This window comes from Tachypleus tridentatus, chromosome 8 (genome assembly GCF_004210375.1).
Source record: "Tachypleus tridentatus isolate NWPU-2018 chromosome 8, ASM421037v1, whole genome shotgun sequence".
Classification (NCBI taxonomy): domain Eukaryota; kingdom Metazoa; phylum Arthropoda; class Merostomata; order Xiphosura; family Limulidae; genus Tachypleus; species Tachypleus tridentatus.
The window spans coordinates 74,341,045-74,361,424 of record NC_134832.1 but is presented as its reverse complement, the minus strand read 5'-3'; the positions used below and the strand labels follow the sequence as shown (position 1 = coordinate 74,361,424).

At 32.4% G+C, this 20,380-nt stretch overlaps 1 protein-coding gene across 1 annotated transcript in view; it reads left to right on the top strand.

Annotated features, from left to right (window-relative positions):
- Positions 1–5,820, top strand: part of not (ubiquitin carboxyl-terminal hydrolase nonstop) — a 51,973-nt gene extending 46,153 nt beyond the window's left edge. The window contains exons 10-13 of the mRNA XM_076449515.1: positions 1,259–1,385; positions 2,698–2,864; positions 4,182–4,331; positions 5,034–5,820. Of these exons, the coding sequence (XP_076305630.1) occupies positions 1,259–1,385; positions 2,698–2,864; positions 4,182–4,331; positions 5,034–5,076 (487 nt within the window). The 3' untranslated portion in view covers positions 5,077–5,820. The remainder of the gene's footprint in view (positions 1–1,258; positions 1,386–2,697; positions 2,865–4,181; positions 4,332–5,033) is intronic.
- Positions 5,821–20,380: the final 14,560 nt, after the last annotated feature.

Here is a 20,380-nt window from a genome sequence, read left to right as displayed (position 1 = left end):
TTTCATCCACGTCCTATTACCAGTGATTCCTCTTCCCATTCATTTTTATATAATGAGAAGTTAATGTAGAGCCTTTATTTGATCTCTGTAAATTCATCTTGTGAATTCTACAAAGATATGTCATTACTAAGAATCTTCTAAAGGAATGGGAGTTGCTCCAAGAGATTATCAGAATTTAAAATGGATTAGATTCAGAAGTTTCCCCTTCACAGTTGAATGTAATAAGTGTGTAGACATTTTTTTAAATATCCAAACGTATCTTTTATTCGTTACTGCACTGTTATTTAACAAATTATGATTACTGTGATTGAGTCGTATAGTGTTTATCTTCTTATGAGTGCCATTTTAAGATTCTCTCCCTATCCTCCACTTTTAGGAATGTTTTAGTTACTGATGGACATGTGGAAGTGGAAGCATATTAGCATGTTGCTGATCCATAAATGTCAACTTTATTATTTACCATTTTTAATCCAATAGCAACTGGTGAACTGGTTCTCAAGGTTTTATTTCAGTTTTGACAGTTTCTTTAATAAGTAAAAATAAGTTCAAACCAAAGATGGCTTAAGACTCCCATAAATGTAGATTTTTACCTTCTTGTCATTGTAACTTGAAGTTCTTTGATGGGAGGAGTTTGATTCTGGTTTCATATTAAGTAAATCCTACCATTTTTTTACATCTACATGATGTCTGTCTATACAGTGGAGTGCTATACATTTTCACTATTACTCCTCATTGTTTAAACAATTATTAGTTTGCTGTGAAATTGCCTTAAAAAATAAAAAATTTTAACTATGGAGTTGTTGAGTTACATTTCATAAAAATGCTAAGTTTAAGTTATGTACACATAGATACTCAAATGAATGGTGTTTACTCCTTTTCTGTGAACCTATACATAGCAATGTTTATTATGGTTCCAAATTTGACATGTGTATCTTCAGTTAAAATTTGCCATAAAAGATATAAAATTGTCTAAGATTATGCAATCCTGCAACAATTTTCCATACTTTATTTCCAGCAATTACTACTTAAGAAATTGTAGGAATATTGATGTATCAAATTCTTTCTTAGTTTTAGGAAAGTAGTTTTTAGCTGTACAGTTTTTACAAATCTTCAAATGAATTCACAAAAACTGTGCTCCTTTGATTCATTAAGGTAATTAGTATAATTAGTGTATTCTAATAATTTTAATTCTGTATATTTCTTCTTTGATATGAGCTTCCAGTTGATAAATGTTGCATTCTATATTTTTGTGCTGTAGATTCACACGCCCTGAACACTTGGGAAGTTCAGCTAAAATAAAGTGTAATGGCTGTCAGAGTTATCAAGAGTCCACCAAACAGTTAACTATGAAGAAATTGCCAGTTGTTGCTAGCTTTCATTTAAAGGTAATTTTTTTTGGAAAATAATTACCAGTTTAAGATGGGTGCCACTTTAGCAGTTGTACAGAAGCTATAACAACATTGTACCTAGCTTTAAAACTCAGTTTCCATTGCAGTCTTTTTTTTTTTTTTTTTTTAAGTGTTTGGTTTATAGATTTATCTATTTCTTATTTTTTTCCATATAATTATCTTAGTGGTAGCAACATTTAAAATATAAAAGTTGCACAAGATAAATTTAACAGTGAAGTTAATACTGATTTCTAACTGCATAATGGTGTAACAACTAGGACCTTTGTTTTAGTTTTTTTTTTTGCACTTGCATGATACTTGAATCATTTTGCATTGCACATGAAGACTTTTTAATTATTCTATATTTGACTTAAGGAGAACATGACTTATTCTGACCCTGCCCAAAGTGTGACAGTTATGTTAGAAATAATTATGAATTGAAGTTAAATGACTATGAACTTCAGAGAATGTTTCAGATATTTTACTGGCTGAAACTTTTTTTACACTTTAATTAGGAGCACAACTTTGTATGAACTCTTATCTTTTAAGACCATTGTATTCTAAAAATTAAACAAACATAAGAGTATATTTTACATGCAAGTATTCTTCATATCACATACAAAAATAGAATAATATAGATTTTATCATTAGCTAAAGAAAGAATGTTTTGTATATTAAATAAAAAAAATACATTTGAATTTTTCCATTTACTATGCAAAACATTTTTTAGGTAACAATAAAGTCTGTATTATCCTATTTACGTATGTGATATGAAGAATAGGATAATATAGACTTTATCATTACCTAAAGAAAGAATGTTTTGCATAGTAAATGGAAAAATTCATATGGGAAGGTTAACTAAATTAATTGTTTAAGTTTTTCCTAAACAAAGTTGAAGCTACTTCTATATTTTTGTAAGTAACCACACTTATGCTGTTTCATATAACTAATTAAAACAGCTAGTCTTGAAACTATATTCTTTGTAGAAGCAGTTTAACATCTCGATTGTCTGTTGATCTTTTTGTGAAACATAAATAAAAATGTCTAGCATTTGGCAGCACAGAAACTAAGCTGGTGTTTGTAATTTTCCTCTAAAAATAAACAAAGATAGTTTTAATATTAAAATAAAAGAAATATCTATTTGCATAGATATTATAATTTACCTTAAAAAAATAATCCAAGAAAATTCTAGTATAAGCACAAAAATATTTTTTGATTATACTATTATCACTTCTCTTATGGAATCGTCAAAAGGTTTGCTTTTAATCAACAGTCTGTTTACTGAAGTAACCATCTGTTCTCTTGTCAGCGGTTTGAGCACTCTACAAGGTTTCACAAGAAAATTTCCACTTTCATCTCCTTTCCTCAGTACTTAGACATGACTCCATTTATGTCATCTCGACGTGGTAAATCTAGTAACAGTAGTAGAGCTAGTGATAATGGGTACACCAATAGTGTCAGCATAGCAGACAACAAGTAAGTTGTTGCAAAAATAATTTTGTATCCTTTTGTTTAACTCTACCACTTGATTGAGTTTGTTGCACCTCAAGGGAAAAATTACATCACTAATTAAAAAAGAATTATATAAAGTAGAATTGAAGACTTTATTCTATACTTTTTTTTTTACTTGAAAGTTCAGATTTATTCAGGATAAAAATTTTTATTTATTCAATCTTATACATAAAGATTTTTAAAATGTAGTAGATTTGAATTATGGATTGATTTTCAGCACTATAAAAACTAAAGCATTAATATTTGTGAATTTCCAAAAATTTTCAGTTTATAAATTTCAGTTCTCATAGTATGATGGGATTGTCTATACCTCAGCTTCAAGAAACCATAGGTTATTTGTCTAAACATATGATGAAAGCTCTTTTGCTATTGTGTTCAACTGTGTAAGCCAATATGGCTTCAAGTTTAGTGGAGACTCAGAATAAAGGGATAGAAGTAAGCTTGATGTTATGTTAGTGGAAAAAAAGATGTTTGAACAACTTTCATCTGATTCTTTCTTTTCTAAAGCTTGCTTTATCATTTTGTAATTCATTTGAATTATGAAGATGCAGTATGATACGAAATTGTTTTTAATGGAACAAGATGAGGTTCACTTAAGTAAATCATTCTTCATTTAACCATGATTGGTAGGCTGTCTTCATATTAAGTCTTGTTGGCTCATGGAAATGTTTGAATGAGCAAAAACAATAACTAAAAAGAAAGTAGAAGGATAATATAGCCAAACATAAAATGGGCTTAAAATGTGTTGTGTGTCTATATATATGACTTCATTAATAATAATAGTAATTTTAATTACTTTGACATGGAAAAAAACGATTTTCATAATATATGAGCAATGTGCAGTTATTGTGACATTAGTAAACAGGAGAGCAGAGTTACTTTTTCTTGTAATGGTGTAGCAAAGGTTCTGTCTGTTCTGTTGTGAAACATTTGAGTAAGTTTCTATGGGTTATTGACTCCATAATGTTAAATGGGTAGCGATTATCTTGTTCTATATCTGAAACTTTCAAGTTGGTTTCCATGGGTTCTTGACTCCATAATGTGAAATACATAGTAAATGTTCTGTTGTACTTAAAAGTTGAAGGTTTCCATGGGTTCTTTGTCTCATACTGTGAAATAGTAAAGTAGGTTCTATTTAATTATGTCTGTTATGCTATAGTATATGAATTTTTTTGTTTCTGTTACAAGACAGTGGAAATAAGGTATTCTTGTGGTTCTTGCTTAATATCAAGCAAGTTTTCTTATATAAAGTTTTATTTTATTCATTTTTCTCCTGTGCAGGTACTGCCTTTTTGCTGTTGTTAATCACATTGGGACAATAGAGACTGGTCATTATACAGCCTACATCAGACAGCATCGGGACCAGTGGTTTAAGTGTGATGACCATCTAATCACAAGAGCAACAGTACAGGATGTGCTGGACAGTGAAGGGTAAGAAACAGCTTTTGACACTAAGTATTTGAATCATGTGAAATTATACCAAACAATATAATTAGCAATACCTTCCAATCACAGCAAGCTTTCTTATTAGGATGAAACTAAAAATAAACTTTGTAATCAGTATAGTTATTTAAATATACTTTTCAAACATTTGTACTTACAAAGATTGTATTGTATTGTTTTATCATTTAGATAGGTACTCTTGGTGTGATTACAGTAAGATATTACAAGATTCAGTGAGCTTAGGAAGTTTAGGTTAGCCCTAAGTAGATAATGTTTATGGATTAATTCTCATTTTGTTTTTGATTCTGAACTGTAACACTTAAAAGGTAATTGAAATTGAATGTACAGTATGCTGTAGAAGTTACACATCACCATTGTTATTGAAATTGTCATAATATAACTGACATTGATATTATGACACAACAGGATCATGTCTCACACATTCATGCAGTGTTAATAACATTTCAATGAATTGTAACAAAAGGGGTGGGAGAGACAGTTATTGAAACATAAATGTAAGAGTCTTAAATTTTTTTATATTCACTACAATTGTCATTTCTTGCTAATCAAACCTATGTAATATCAGTTTGAATAGAATCTGTGACTAGACTTGGATTACAGTTAACATTTTATCACTCCTTAATAGTGAAAATGATATGAAACACAGTTTATTGTTCATATTTTTATCAGGTATCTTCTGTTCTATCACAAACAAATTTTGGAATATGAATGACAGAGGCTGGACCTTAGGGAAATAAATTAAATGGATCTCAGCCTGCTCTTCGGTGGGCCTGGTGCCGCTATACTTCGGGGTGATGCACCTTGTGCTTCTTACCGTCTTGACCGATCATGGGGTTTGATTCCTTGTTTGCTCAACAAAGCAGCTGTATTATGTATTATGTCAGTACTTGTGGCCACATCTTATTTCAGTGGTGACTGTGTATGAAAGGAATTCAAATTGTAAAGTAAAGGTTCATATTTCTTCTTTAGTTCAAACTGGTAGAAACCAGGTTGAAATTTACTTCAGAACTTGTAAAAAATTTATTTATTAAAAAGTGGCATAATCTGCATGTTCTGTGTGATTTTCAGGCGTGGTAATGTACTTATAGTGTTTAAATCATTGTAACTCATGCAAATGCCTTAATTGAAATTTCAGTGAATAATAAAAAAAACTTAATATTAAAACAAAAATTATATATAAAAAATTAACCTCGTGCTAGTGAATGAACATTGATAACCAGGTGAACTCATGGTTAGGAAATGTTTCAACAGCTACCATTACCATGTTTGGATAAGTAGACAGTTTTGCTTATTCAAAAAAATTATCTACAAATTAAAGAAAAAAAGTTTTGTTAATTACTCTAAAAATGAAATATTTGCAACTGTTGATGAAAATATTTACAGAATAATTTGAAAGTTTGAGATCATGGAAAAGGTTCTGATAAAAAATAAATAAATAAATGAAAACAGAACATGATAGGAAGTTGTAATGTTTTCATTTTAATATGTAAGAACATCACATTAATGAAGAAATGGGGCAGTTTTTGCAATGTTGCTTCTAGGTACTTCAGACTGTTAAGTGCTCATTGACTCAGTTGAGAAATTATTGCAAACTATAGGTATTTGGAAGAGAATAAAGATATCAGTTTTATATCAAAGTTTAAATGTAGTTATATATCAGTGATTAAAAAAAAAAGCAAATACATCTCATATAAGATAACACTATTTAGTTACCTCCTTCCACTAAAAATTTTGTTGTAATATGTATGGTATTAGTACCCTACGATATTATCAAAACTATGTTCATTGATGATACATGTATATCTAATTGTCTAGAACATGAACTTTCTTTATTAGCACATATATCATATGCATCTATCATGTTTTCACAATATTTATAAATATAAAGTTGCAAGATAAGTCATATCTTGATCTTGCATGGAAATTTATTCATTACTGTTATTTCCAGAGAAAGTAAGCTGTTAATTAAAGTTATCTTTATCTTTTTCACAGCTACATTTTAATTCTATCTTGGACTAACTTCTACTGCAAGAAATAATTTTTAAAGTCCTAAGAATATCTTCTAATTGTTTTAATTCAACATAACATGGTACTTATTTAATAGTATGAAACCCCAAGTAAAAAATAATCAGTATGTTAAAGTGCATTACATGAATTAAAAGTTGCTCAAATTTGAAGAATAAGAAAGCATCATAACTGTGACTAACCATTAACAAAATAAAATATACAAACTTTTATTAAATAAACCATCCTGTGTTTCAGGCAAATACAAAATAACTTATCCTGACTTTTCTGGAAGAGTAAGAACAGAATGGATGAGTTGGTACTCTAACTGTATGTGTTGGGGTTGATAAACTACTTAAGATGTAGAAACTTAATAGTTTTAATTACTTAATTACTTTACAAGAACTGTGGAGACTTGGGTTGGTGCTTTAACTACTTCAGATGTAGGTATGGGATGAAACTAATACTTAAAGTATAGTATGCTGGGATATATGCTTGAGTGTTTTATAAGCTGTAGTTAATGTATTGAGTAACTGTTTTCAGGAATGAGAGTTGACCACCATTTGGCAGTTTCTTCTTCTGCTGTTTAAGTGGCAATTATTTTGCTCAGATTTGGAGAGAAAAATGCTGGGTGTGTGAGTTTGAACTGGAGACAAAATACTAATACCAGTATGCTAGTTGTGAGATTGCTTTGATGTTTACACCGATCTAAAACTAATATGGCTCCTTGACATCGCCCAAACATTAGCAAAATATCTTTTGAAGCCAAAAGTGTTTAAACAAGTAAATGTACAGACTCTTTAAAGTGCAGTGGTGGATGATTAAAAAAAAACTACCAGGTTTTCTATCCTGTTTCTTTGCTTTTTCCTATTCCATTTAATTACTGTAGTTATCACTCTTGTTCAGATTTTATTTGGATGCTTTTACTCAAATATAGCCTGCAGTCGTTAATTAACCTTTACAATAAAAAAAAAAGATTTCTATCCCGTTGAACCATATTACCACAGATTGTCATGAGGAAGTGCTTTATGTCGTTATTGTTTGTGTAGTTTATTTTTAAATATATTTTTTGTCAGTGTCAGAACACTGTTTCCTTCTTTAATCTTAAATAATGTTTAATTCTTATTTTCTCAACAAAAGCTTAGTTTTACTAATGAGTAGTTCATGTGGATACGTCCCCCTATCTCCTGTCAACACAAACATTCGGGATTTGATTACCCCTCGATTGACACATGAGATGGCCTAATGTGGCTTTGTGCTGAACCAAACAGACACTAAATATACTCATAAAATGATCAGTTAAATGCATGTGGTAGCATTCAAAGTGATAAACATTGTATTACAGTTTTTAACATTCACAAGAAAAGTTTATTTTAGTCATGGACTTGTGGTTAGCTTACTGGACTGCATTTCTGGAGGTTAAAGGTTTGAAAAATAATGTAACTTCATGAGGGATATTTTTTCATATTTTCACAAGCAAATGTTCTATGTTTAGTTAATGTCTTCTATCAAGACAAATACTATAATGCAAAATAATGCAATTCGGTTATTATAATTTGGGTTACACATTTGATCACGTACACTGCATGGCCAAAAGTATGTGAATGCCTGACCAATTGCACCTATATGTGCTTGTTGAACATCTCATTCCAAAACCATGGGTATTAATATGGAGTTGGTCTTACCTTTGCTGCTATAACAGCCTTAACTCTTCTGGAAAAGCTTTTCACTAGATTTTGGAACATAGTTTTGGGGGTTGCTCTAATTCAGCCATAACAGCATTAGTGAGGTCGGGCACTGATGTCAGGTGATAAGGCATGTCTCGCAGTTGGCATTCCAATTGATCCCAAAGGTGTTCGATGGGGCTGAGGTCGGGGCTCCGTGCAGGCCAGTCAAGTTCTTCCACATCAACCTTGGCAAACCACGTCTTTATGGACCTCGTTTTGTGCACAGGGACCTTGTAATGCTGAAACAAATAAGGGCCTTCCCTCAAACTGTTGCCACAATGTTGGAAGCATGCAATTCTCTAGAATTTCATTGTATGCTGTAACATTAAGATTTCCCTTTATTGGAGGCCTGGCATGGCCAGGTGGTTAAGGCACTAGACTCATAATCTGAAGGTCATGGGATCGAGTTTCTGTTACACCAAACATGCTCGCCCTTAAAGCCATGGGGGCATTATAATGTGATGGTTAATCCCACAATTTGTTGGTAAAAGAGTAGCCCAAAAGTTGGCAGTAGGTGGTGATGACTAGCTGCCTTCTCTCTAGTCTTACACTGCTAAATTAGGGATGCCTAGCACAGATATCCCTTGTGTAACTTTGAGCAAAATTCTAAACAAATCAAACCCTTCACTAGAACTAAAGAGCCTAGCCCAGACCATTATTCCTCCTGCACAAAACTTTACAGTTGGCACTATGCATTCAGACAGGTAGTGTTCTCCTGGCATCTGCCAAACCAGATTCATCCATCAGACTGCCAGATAGTAAAGCATGATTCATCACTCCGGGAATGAATTTACACTGCTCTAGAATCTAATGGCAGTGTGCTTTACACCACTCCAACTGATGCTTGGCATTGTGTGTGGTGATCTCAGGCTTGTGTGCAGCTGCTTGGCCATGGAAACTGATTTCATGAAGCTCCCAACAAACAATTCTTGTCTGACATTTCTTCCAAAGGCAGTTTGGAACTCGGTAGTGAGTGTTGCAACTGTGGACAAATGATTTTTATGTGCTTCAGCACTTGGCAGTCCTGTTCTGTGAGCTTGTGTGGCCTACTGCTTCGAGGCTGAGGTGTTGTTGCTCCTAAATGTTTCCATCATAATAACACCACTTACAGTTAACTGGGGCAGCTATAGCAAGGCAGAAATTTGATGAACAGAAGTGACTTGTTGGAAAGGTGGCATCCTATGACAGTGCCACGTTGAACGTCACTGAGCTCTTCAGTAGGATCCATTCTACTGCCAGTGTTTGTTTATGGAGATTGCATGGCTGTTTGCTTGATTTTATGCACTTGTTAGCAATGGGTGTGGCTGAAATAGCTGAACCCACTAATTAGAATGGGCATTCACATACTTTTGGCCATATAGTGTATATGTATAGGAACACAGTCAACAGAATGACTAATAAAGAGGACCCTGATATAATAGTAGTAAGTGTGTTGCTCAATCCACTGAGATGTTGCTCTATTGTTAATGGTCAACAGCATATTGGAATATTTTGTCTCCTTATCTAACAGAGTATAATGTCTTATTGTAAAGTTTTGAGAGGGATTTTGCACATCTAGTTTTTAAATATAAAAGATTAAGGGCAAGGACAAAAACTATGCTCTATCATATTAGATATCAACCACATCTGAATATTTTAAAGTATATGTACACTTGACTTTTCTTTAAACTGTTGCCAAGGTTATTGCAATAACTTTAATAATGTTCACTGAACAAATCTAATAAAAAAACATTACATTAGCTTAAATAATTTTTAAGTTGATTCCTAATTTACTATACCATCAGTTGAAATGTGTTATTGGTGTAGTAAAATGGAAAATAAAATAATGCTATTATAAAAGTTAAGTGATCCATGTTGCTTTTTGTGTTAGTACTATTATTAAACATTAAAAATCTTAAGCTTTTACCCTTTAATTCATGAACTTTGTCATTATCAAATTCAAAGTCCAAGACCTTGTTCTTTAAAAATGTATTACTACACAATTTGCCTGTGTAGAATCAATTTACTAGAATAATGTCTGTAGTACAGAGCATGACATGGTTCATAGTATTTTCTTATTTTATATAGGTAGTATAATTATTTGTTTTTTAAAAAGTCCAAAGCTAAATAAGGAGTTGTCTGAGTTTAGCTCATCACAAGCCCTCTGATTTAATACTGTGCAACTTAGAAAATAGTAAGTTAGGACCAACTTGCAAAATTTTCTGCAAATTTAACTTTTTGTTAAATTTGTTTGTGCATTTTAATAAAGTAATATGTATTGAAATATTTTATAGCACATACTTGTTTCATACTCTTCCCTCAGGTTGGAACAGTACTGCTGAGCATGTGCAACAAGACAATTGAAACAATACCACATTCTTTGAGTTTCAGGCAGAATTTACTAACAGAGGGCAAATCCTTAATAATTAATTGTATATGGTTATCTTCATTGGCAGATGAAATGTGTGAACTTTTGACTGATGGCATGATGCCACATGATAGCAAATTACTCCAACATTTGTTTACATAGGTAGTGCACTACAATACGATAATGCAGATTAGTAGTAATAGTAATAACAATGCTTTAAAAACAAAATCTAATAAACTTTAATCATAATTATTACCTCAGTGACATCAAACAGCATGGATATTTTTTAGAAATGAATTATAATTTTATATCAAACTACTAAAAATGAAATAAAAATACCTTTCACACCAAACTTACCTTCTAGTTTAATCTTAATTCTTAAGTTATTGATGATTAACACTAAGAGCATTCTCATACAAACGTTACTGTTGTTGCTTTGTTGGCTTCTTATGGTGGTGATTTCTGGTCAAGGTGGCTGTTATTTGAAAATAAATAAAGTGGGTTTCAAAAAATAATATTCACCACTGTTATTTGTGATAAGATCACCATGAGCAAATAATTTTTTTGAACATAGCAAAAAGATAAGTTGAATGGAATTGGTAGTGTTGATGCATCATATTTAACAGTGAGAATGGTTGGACAAGTTGGTTTTTGCTTTTGAATGTTGTAGAGGCAATAAATTTAAGTGGGATTATATAAATTTTGGGAGGGTAGGAGTCATCTTCAGCTAAAACAGTTTCAGTTTTAGTATTTTTCAAAAACATCAAACTATTTAATGTTGTGAACATGTAAATTGTAAGAAAAAACTAAAATGGTAAATAATTTGGTCTTACATAGCTATATTCAGGTGTAAAAGTGTGAGTTCAAATAATTTTTATAAGTTAGCTAAAACTAAAAGAGTTGGGATTCAAAACTTGAGGATTACACTCAGTGTGACCTATAGAAAGGTGTTATGTAGTGGATGTTAAGGCAGCAACTTAGATTAAGTGCCTGTAGGAACTAAAAGCAATGCAAAGAAGATATCATTTGGTTGCATGAACTATACAGTGTGTTTATCTGCCACAAGATACACAGTGGCTTGCATTTTGGTTTATCTGTTTGGATAGTTTAAAGCTATGGCTGCTTTGAAGGGAAGGGAAAGTATATCAGGTGTTTCCTTCTTCAGTTTAGAAAGATGAGCATTTAGTGTTCACCAAACTTAATAAATTTTTTGTACTAATACATGATGATCATGTAGTAACCGGTTTTAGAGTACAATGACCTTAAGTTTGTGCCAGTCACATTTGTTAATGGTAATTGTTTCTTCATATTATGGAATGATGTTAATTAACATGACTGGTCTGGGAAAAAAGTTTTAAAAGAAGAAATGAAAGGTACAAGACGTGATTTCTCAGTCTTATAATAGATAAATCTAACTTTTTTATGATACATTTACAGTTGAAGATGCTCTTTAATTTGATTGGATATAGGGAATGATATTAATTTATAATAATGAAGTCACAGTGCAAAGGCAGAGAAATTTTGACTAACATTAAGGAGCTATTGGATCTATCACATCAGGTTGAACATTGTTCCATACAGAAATGAGGAAAACAGAGACAAATATACATTGTACAAATATTTCATTTACTATTATCAAGGTTTTGCTACTAAAGACATCATTACTTTGTTCCATAAAGAGTGAAAACCTGACTTTGGTTGATGGAAGCATTGTTTTGCTTCATTATGCCATGTTAACAATTAGGTTCCTTGTTTATTTCTTTTTATTTTTGTAAATATTAGTTAGCTTTCTCTAAGAACCTAACAAAAAGTTCTAACTTATCAGTAGGATTCTGCTGTTAAAGCAAAGTCTTTTTTCATTCCTGCATCTTATAAATAATTTTTTTTCTATGAATAAAGGATTGAGAATCAGTTGATTTCCATCTTCATTATTATGTGTACTTTAAATACGTTTAGTTACAACAAAGAGATAAATAAAAGAAAATACCTGTTGTTAATTTCCACCATGCAAGTGACACCTGAAGTTGTTGTTTTGTTTTTGCATAACTAAATAATGGGCTATATGTATTATGTTCTCTGCTGAGATTTTAACCCTAGGTTTTACGTGGTCAGTCTGTATACTTACCACTGGCCCAAAGAGAAGAAAACTTGAACTGTAGAAACATAATTCATCAAGTTTAGACCTTAAATCTTTTCTAAATAGTTGAAGAAAATGTGTTATCTCCAATTACTGGATCCTCTTATATCTGGCTTTTTCATTAAGAACACTACACAATTCACCGTCACTGACGAGTGCAGTATACTTGATTTGTCACTAAATTAGTCTCTTTCTTTCTGTGTGTTTAACTACACAATGGTAGAGATAATATTCCTAAAATTACATCAACATTTAAAACATATATTACCTTAGAAATTCTTATGTACTGCTCCATAATTTACTTTAAAGTTTTTCTCAGAAATAACAGTGATGATCAATGCACAATATACCTCATGGGCCATGTCCCCAATCTGCAGAACAGTCTGTTTTGCCAAGAACTAGTAGATTTTGATGAAAAGACCCTGGCTTATCTTTAAAGCATAAAAACTGAAACTAATAAGCACCAGGTCAGAGACTGATAAAGGATGACCTGGGAAATTTTATAGCAGCACTAATCTGGGTTTTTGCAAAAACCCATGTTTAAGGTGAATATTGTGGATCTTGAATACCAGTAAAAAAAGAATTATCTCAAACTGGATTGTACGATACTAGAATATATAAGGTATTCCTCTGTGAAAATGATTAACCTGTATATTTATATTGTGCAATTATTCCCAGATTTTAAAATTATTCAAAAACATGGATAAGAAAAAGGTTATATTTTTACATTGCTGAATAGTTAAAACATTTGTTTGATGGTAAAGAAGAAACTAAACTATGAAGATTAAACCATGTCAATCAATATACTTCACATTAAAGAATTACATATTATATTCTGTAATGAACAGTAATGTATTTCTGAAGTAAATATCTTTTTAACAATTACTTAGTATACTCATGCAAAACATATATTACTTAAAGCCAAGTAATGTGTTAATGAAATAGACAAATCCTTATTAAAACTAATCTACTGGAAAAAGTTATAATGTAACATCACTCCCAGAGGTATGCTATGAAGTATTAAGTGGATCTGTAACCATGTTTATGTATATATAATCTTTGTGGACCACAAAAATATTCTGTGTAATAAGTGCATAACTTTATCATTAAAGATCAGATTAAAACTATCGAAGTTTGTTCAGTAGCAAGTATAAATATTGATTAAATTTTATTCACAACTGCAGTATGGTGGCACTTAGTAGGCACAGCTCTTCAATGGAGAATTTGCCATGACCTAAGTGGACACATCCATGCTGCATTATTATCAAACAATTAATACACTTATAAGATTTGACAGAATATTAGTTTCTGTTTAAACTGTTCAGTCAATTTCCATATTTGTAATCTCATGGTTAAGGTACACACTTTTACTGAAAGCAATTAATATTTTCCTAATCAGTATTGTCCTCTACTGGCAAAAATTTTCAATGCTCACTGTTAGCCTTCCACCTCCTGTTTCTGCATATCTACATGTAAATGACTATGCAGCAACTCTTCACTAGTATTAGCATAACAAAACCCTATCATAACCAGCATCCTCTCCACATTTGCATTTTTTGGTCACTTCCATACTTGTCAGTAGACCTACATCACATATCATTGGAAATAGGGAGGCTGGGTGGGAAATGTAAAAGAGGTAAGTATCCTCGGGAATACAGATTTCCTAACCTGAAAATGTTAACTTGCATTACAATATATTTTTTTCTTCTGACAAAATAGTTAGGATTTCACACTGAGCTGATAAGGGCCAATGAAATAAAAAATTTCCCTTTAGGAAGTACACAAAGAGGTGTGGAATCATATCTCATCCAGGTATATATACCCTTTGCTATTTTATGACTGTGCCTCAAGCATAAAAGGCAGAAAAACATGAAGTAATCCCCTAATACATACCTTTTAAATGAGACTCATGGGTGTTAAGGGGCTAGGGTATGACACTCTGTAGTAGCAGTTTGACTTCATTCAATACCTGGCACGATCTGAAATTGAACAACAGTTCTACAGCAGGCAAAGGTTCATCTATCTCTTCACCTCAAGACAGAAATTGGTAAGGAAGATAAAATCCATTTCTGCTTCCACCACAAAAAGCTTCAGAAGGATGGCATCTTCAATCCAAAATGTGGTGGCAGTGGGTGTGGTTCTTCCAGGCCAAAGTAGAGTATACTTGGTCATACACAAGTGGGAATACATTTTGCATCCAGCTACAACCAGCATCTGATGTGTCAAAAACCAACATCCAGCAGACAGATGGAAGAGGCAGTGCTGGATAAAGACAATCACAGAGCCTAGGCACCTTCTATTTATAGGTGCCTACCAGCTGTAGCAAGTTAAAACCAAAAGCTAGATAAATAGATTTTTTAATTATACATTGCTGCAGCTATGCAAATGCTGTACAAATTAACATCTTTATCAATAATATACTAATACCCCATAATATACTGAATTATATTGAAAATGGCTTAGTGTGAAGTAAATTATGGAATAAAAAGACTTTTTAGAGAAATGTATTTATGTGAATGTGAGTACACAAACTTATGCATATAGGCAAAAGTATATTGTATAACTTGAAGATGTAATAAAGTTTTTTACAGTGAAATGTGTATTTCATGTTTTTATGCTTATTAATTTTTGGCCCTCCTTTAAGGAAAGTTTTCACAGACCAATAGTTTTCATAGGCCCTAGGCCTAATAAATAATCTTGCCCTGGGCAAAGGGAGTGCAAAACCAAGTAAACTGGACAATTTTTATCCAGTCCATGGGAGAGGGAAGGATACTGACAGTATCTAGAATTATACATCATGTTAAAAGTAGGAAGGGGATCATGTCATTGACATGATTCCAATTGTGACTGTGCCATCTCAAACAAACACAGGACCCACTAGGAATGTACATCTGAAGGATGGGAAGGAGGAAGAAAAAGCAATCTGCTAAATATATAGACATCAATATGGCATAATGCTACAACTAAAACTTTGCAGTGTTTGGAATTGTAAATCACATTCATGATAGGAAGTGCTATAGCCCAATAACACCCACAGGATGCCTGCCCTCTTTTCAACTGAGTAGTATGATGCATCATCCAGGATGACAGGCATTTAGGGTCCATCACCCCAGTGGCTAGGAACTGATAAGTAGCAAACATTCCCACATTCCACGAGAAGAAGGGAGGAAAAAAACACTTTGAAGTGTCTGGAGAACTGTGTGAGGGACAGTGGAATAAGTGACTGTGGTACCCTATTTCAAAAAGCAGATCTACCACACTGATGGATTCAATCAATTAACACCCAGGGCTACTGGAATTGTACATCAGGTCTGCAGAAGGAAGAGTCAATGCCATAGAGCATCAGAGAAAAGCAGCAATCCCTATCTAATATATGACCATGAGTGTATGGTCTGGGACAAATGTACTTATGAAACAAAAAACAAGAAGAAAGAACTATTAGCAGTCCTAAGGAACACCCTATTTCTATGGTGTACACAACCTAATCCTGCAACATAACTGTTTTGGCACAGATGACAACTGAACTGAAACAAAAAACTAACACTTGGTGGCATCTGGAATTGTACATAGGTCCATGGTAGGAAGAGGTACAATGAAATTGACATCAAGCTTAGTTACAGTAATTTATTTTTAACAATTAGTATACTCATACAAAACATAATCACTCAAAGCCAAGTAGTGTGTCAATGAAATAAAAAAGCCTTATTAAAGCTGATCTACTCAACAGTTTATAGCAATTTTGTAACTTTTTAAGGGGATAGTTGTATTGTGCAAGAGAGTTGCAAAGGTATCCGATTCTTGAAAAGGCAGTTTGTTGCCTTGAAGGATCCAAGACTTATTGGTAAAATTTCATCTCAGTGATAATATTTCATCTACACCTTCTCTTAATGAGAGTTAATTTCAGTCAATTAAAAGTTAATTTAAATACAGTTTGATATTGTGTAGGTATCTATTACTTGTCACATTGTTGCATAATCATTTATATGTGGCTGTGCAGAAAAGGAAAGTGGAGAATAGCGGTGGCCTTGAAAACTTGCATCAACAGAGGGCAGTATAATTGAGAAAGCTATTTCGTGAGAATAGATATCATATCAGAATTAACAATACCCATTTACCTAATAATAACAATTACACAACCAAAGACTACTGATGGAATAAAAATGTGGCCACCATCTTTAATATTTGCTATCAGAAAATAAACTAAATCTTTATAACTAACATACATTCACACATGAAATACAAATGCCAAAACAATGGATAAAAGTCATTCACAGTTTCTATTTTCACACATTTGGAAAAGTATAAATGATCAACTTAATCCATAATCCATTTCATATACAATTCTTATTAGTAGAAGTTAAATATAAAAACCTGTTTATGATTTTTATTATCAGATGAAATACGTTTTGCAAGTATACGTTACAACAACTGTTTATGATTAAACAGTAAGTTCTACCACAAAGGTACATACTGAGATCAATTCATGAGTAAATGAAACATGAACAAATAATACAAAAATATAGTTGTACTTTGTATTAGTTTTCTCTATCACTATCAATAAAATATTATCCTGACACATTTTTGTACATATACAACACAATCTGTAAAAGGTAATGGGCAGTCATAAACAAAATCAGCATGAATGTAATAACTTTGAAATAATACTTAATCATTACAAAAGCATATTCAGATTAAAAACAACCACAGTGTTCTCTGTGTTAGAACATAAAATGAAGTTATCAATTATCTAATATTTACATGATCCTTTTGTGTTAACATGAAGTGTCAACATGTTTAACACTGTATTATACAAATACTAATATCTTACTCTCATATAGTACATATTTCTTATCTATGAAATTCTAAAATTTCTCTTTAAGGCATAATTTTGGAACATAATAAATCATATTGAAATTGCGTGCAAAACTGAGCCTCAGGTGGTATAATTTGTAGCTTTTTCGTGGGATAGTTGTATTGTGTCCTGCTTGATATTGTGTTGGTATCCATCATATGGAACAGAAATATGTCTACATTTTAATTCCTGTTTTCTGATAGGTTAACTGCATAGAAAAGGTGCTTGGTGAAAGCAATTTTGGCACATTTCAAGAGATTCATTGTGTTTCTTAAGAAAAGCAATTTGTTGCCTTGAAGAATGCAAGACTTTGTAAAATTTCATTTGAGTGATAACATTTCATCTACACCTTTGTTTAATTATGAGAATTAATTTCACATGACAATTAAATATAGTTTGTTATAATTACCTTTGATTTGTATTTTCATAATGCAATAGCCCATAATGACAAATAACCATATTTGTTTCCATAAATATATCATCCTTCATTTACTTCAAACCACAAGTGTTTTTCTGTTTCCTTCTTAATTCACTTGCAACAAATCACAACACCTGGCTTGCATATCAGATCTACAAATTTGTCATTTTGTAGAGAATAAGCAACTATGCACAGGTATACTCGTCTTTGAAAAAACATTAGGCTTACCAAACCAAACGAGACCTTTGGAGGAGGGGAAGGCATATATCATTTCAGATAAATGAATTTAATTTAATTCTAAAAATGTTACTCTAATTATATCACTACTAAGTATGTGTCAATCAGTTGCTAATTAATACCAGACCCATTAATTTGATTAACTGAAATCATCTTATTATCAAAAACTTATAAGCAAATTCTAGCTTTCACTTTCCGAAATATCAAAAAACTATGCCTGCAGAAAATCTTACTTTATAGTAATTTCTTTCACACTTCAATTTCTTGCATAATTTCTCAAAATAATCATCAATGTTTTTAAGTATGTTCTTATATTTTTACCTTTATCATACTCATTAAAATTTTCAAACTTGTACCTTTGAGAGAGCTGTGAATAACAGAAGAAAATATTGGAGTAAAATTTATAGATATTATTAAACTTAGCCAGTACTTGCTTAATGTTACTACCAGCTCAAAGCTGGAGGCAAATGTACAGTCATTTTCTTCTGAGCCTAACCACCATGTTATATAAAAGAACAAGTTAAGTTATTCCCAGGTTACACTTTAGGTTGTGATATGGAGAGGCAAGATATACACATATTACATAAATGATGAATATTAGTTATAATACAGTATGTTACCTCATCTCACATAAATAGCTAGAATCCCAATTGAATAGGTGGAGAGACCAGTACAAAGGAAGAAAAGAAATATCCTTTGAAAGCATTTGAATGACACAGCTTGAAACAAGAAAGATTTAAAGATCTCATGTGAGAGACTGCACCACGTGTACTTTTTGATCATTAGAGAAAGATGTGGTACATATGGATGGAAAACCAAAGTGTGGGAAAAAACAATGGAAATGTCCCTGAATGTGTAGAGTGATTAAGGTGCAACAGATCACATTTGCAACTCGAACATTCAAAACCCATGCCACTGGGAATCAGCTTCCATGCTCAACAGGCTGAAGGAGATCTCAAACCCCCTGACTCTGATACAGGGAACATGTTAAAAGCAGCAAAAAATATATCAATCCATGAAGCCAAACACTGGTATTGAAAAGATGTCTCCATTAAGAAATCAACTTCTTCAACAGTGAAACTGATTGGAACCAACCAAAGCACGATAACATCCTCAGAATAAGATACACAGATGGAGATCAAAAAGGAAAACATAAATGAAAACAATCCCAAGCATCTCCACCTCAAACTACAATGCAGATGGAGTATTATCCAGGAAGATAAGCAGACATCCACAATACATGTTTTAGGACTTACGTTGATTGATTCTACTGTAATTCCAAAATCCACCCACTGAGAAATGACATCCATATGGTGGTGGTGGTGGGTGAGAGGTTAGAATTAGATATCCTTATCTAAGGGGTGAATTGCAATTTAACGTCTAACTCCTTTGGTTTTTATATGCTTCAGAGAGGATAGCACTTCATTTACACCAGCAGAATACCACCACCCTATTCTGCACTGAATGGCATTTTTGTAATATTTTTTCAAGAGAATACCTCTATGGTTCACCACTCTAGTGATTTGCAACTGGAAAATGGTAAGGACTACCAAACTCCACTAGAAGAAACGAGGGGTGAAACACAGGAAAGAGTCCATAGGAACATCAAAACCCAAGACAGTGCAATGGGTGACCAAGAAACCATATTAGTAAATGCAGAACACACCAATTTATTTATTAAAAGGAATGGGCAGGTATCTCCTCCTGTTTTACATATGAAGTTCATAGATATTTATAAAGCAATTACACTTCAAGTGATCTTGTAGAACACTCCATCTAAATAATGTGCATTACATGCTCATGGAACATAACAAATAAAATATTCACCAGACCAAATAGTTCAGCTTGTTCTTGAGGAAGTGGGACAAGTTCAGGATAAGGTGGCTAACCCAAGAAAGTGGTTGTTGATCCAACAATGGGTCATCCCCATCCACAGCAAAAAGTGTTTGTAGGAGGGGTGATACCCACTATAACAATATTAATCTCAGAATTCATGATGAACAACAAATCAAACAAATTGTTTGATATGTGAATACAAACTTGCATGTGGGAGTGAGAGAAAAAAAAAGAGACTGGAAAATGATTAAAAAAAACCACTTTGGGAGTATATGATTTAAGTTATAAGAATGAAGTACCCTAAAGACAAATTTTAAACATCTAAGCATGAGTACTGCCAAACTCAAAGTGATAATCTGGTACAACTGAATGGAGAAACTCACATGTATAACACAATTGTGTGTGTGGCACTCTCATTGGTGGATGGATGCCATACATTAATTTGCATGAGACACACA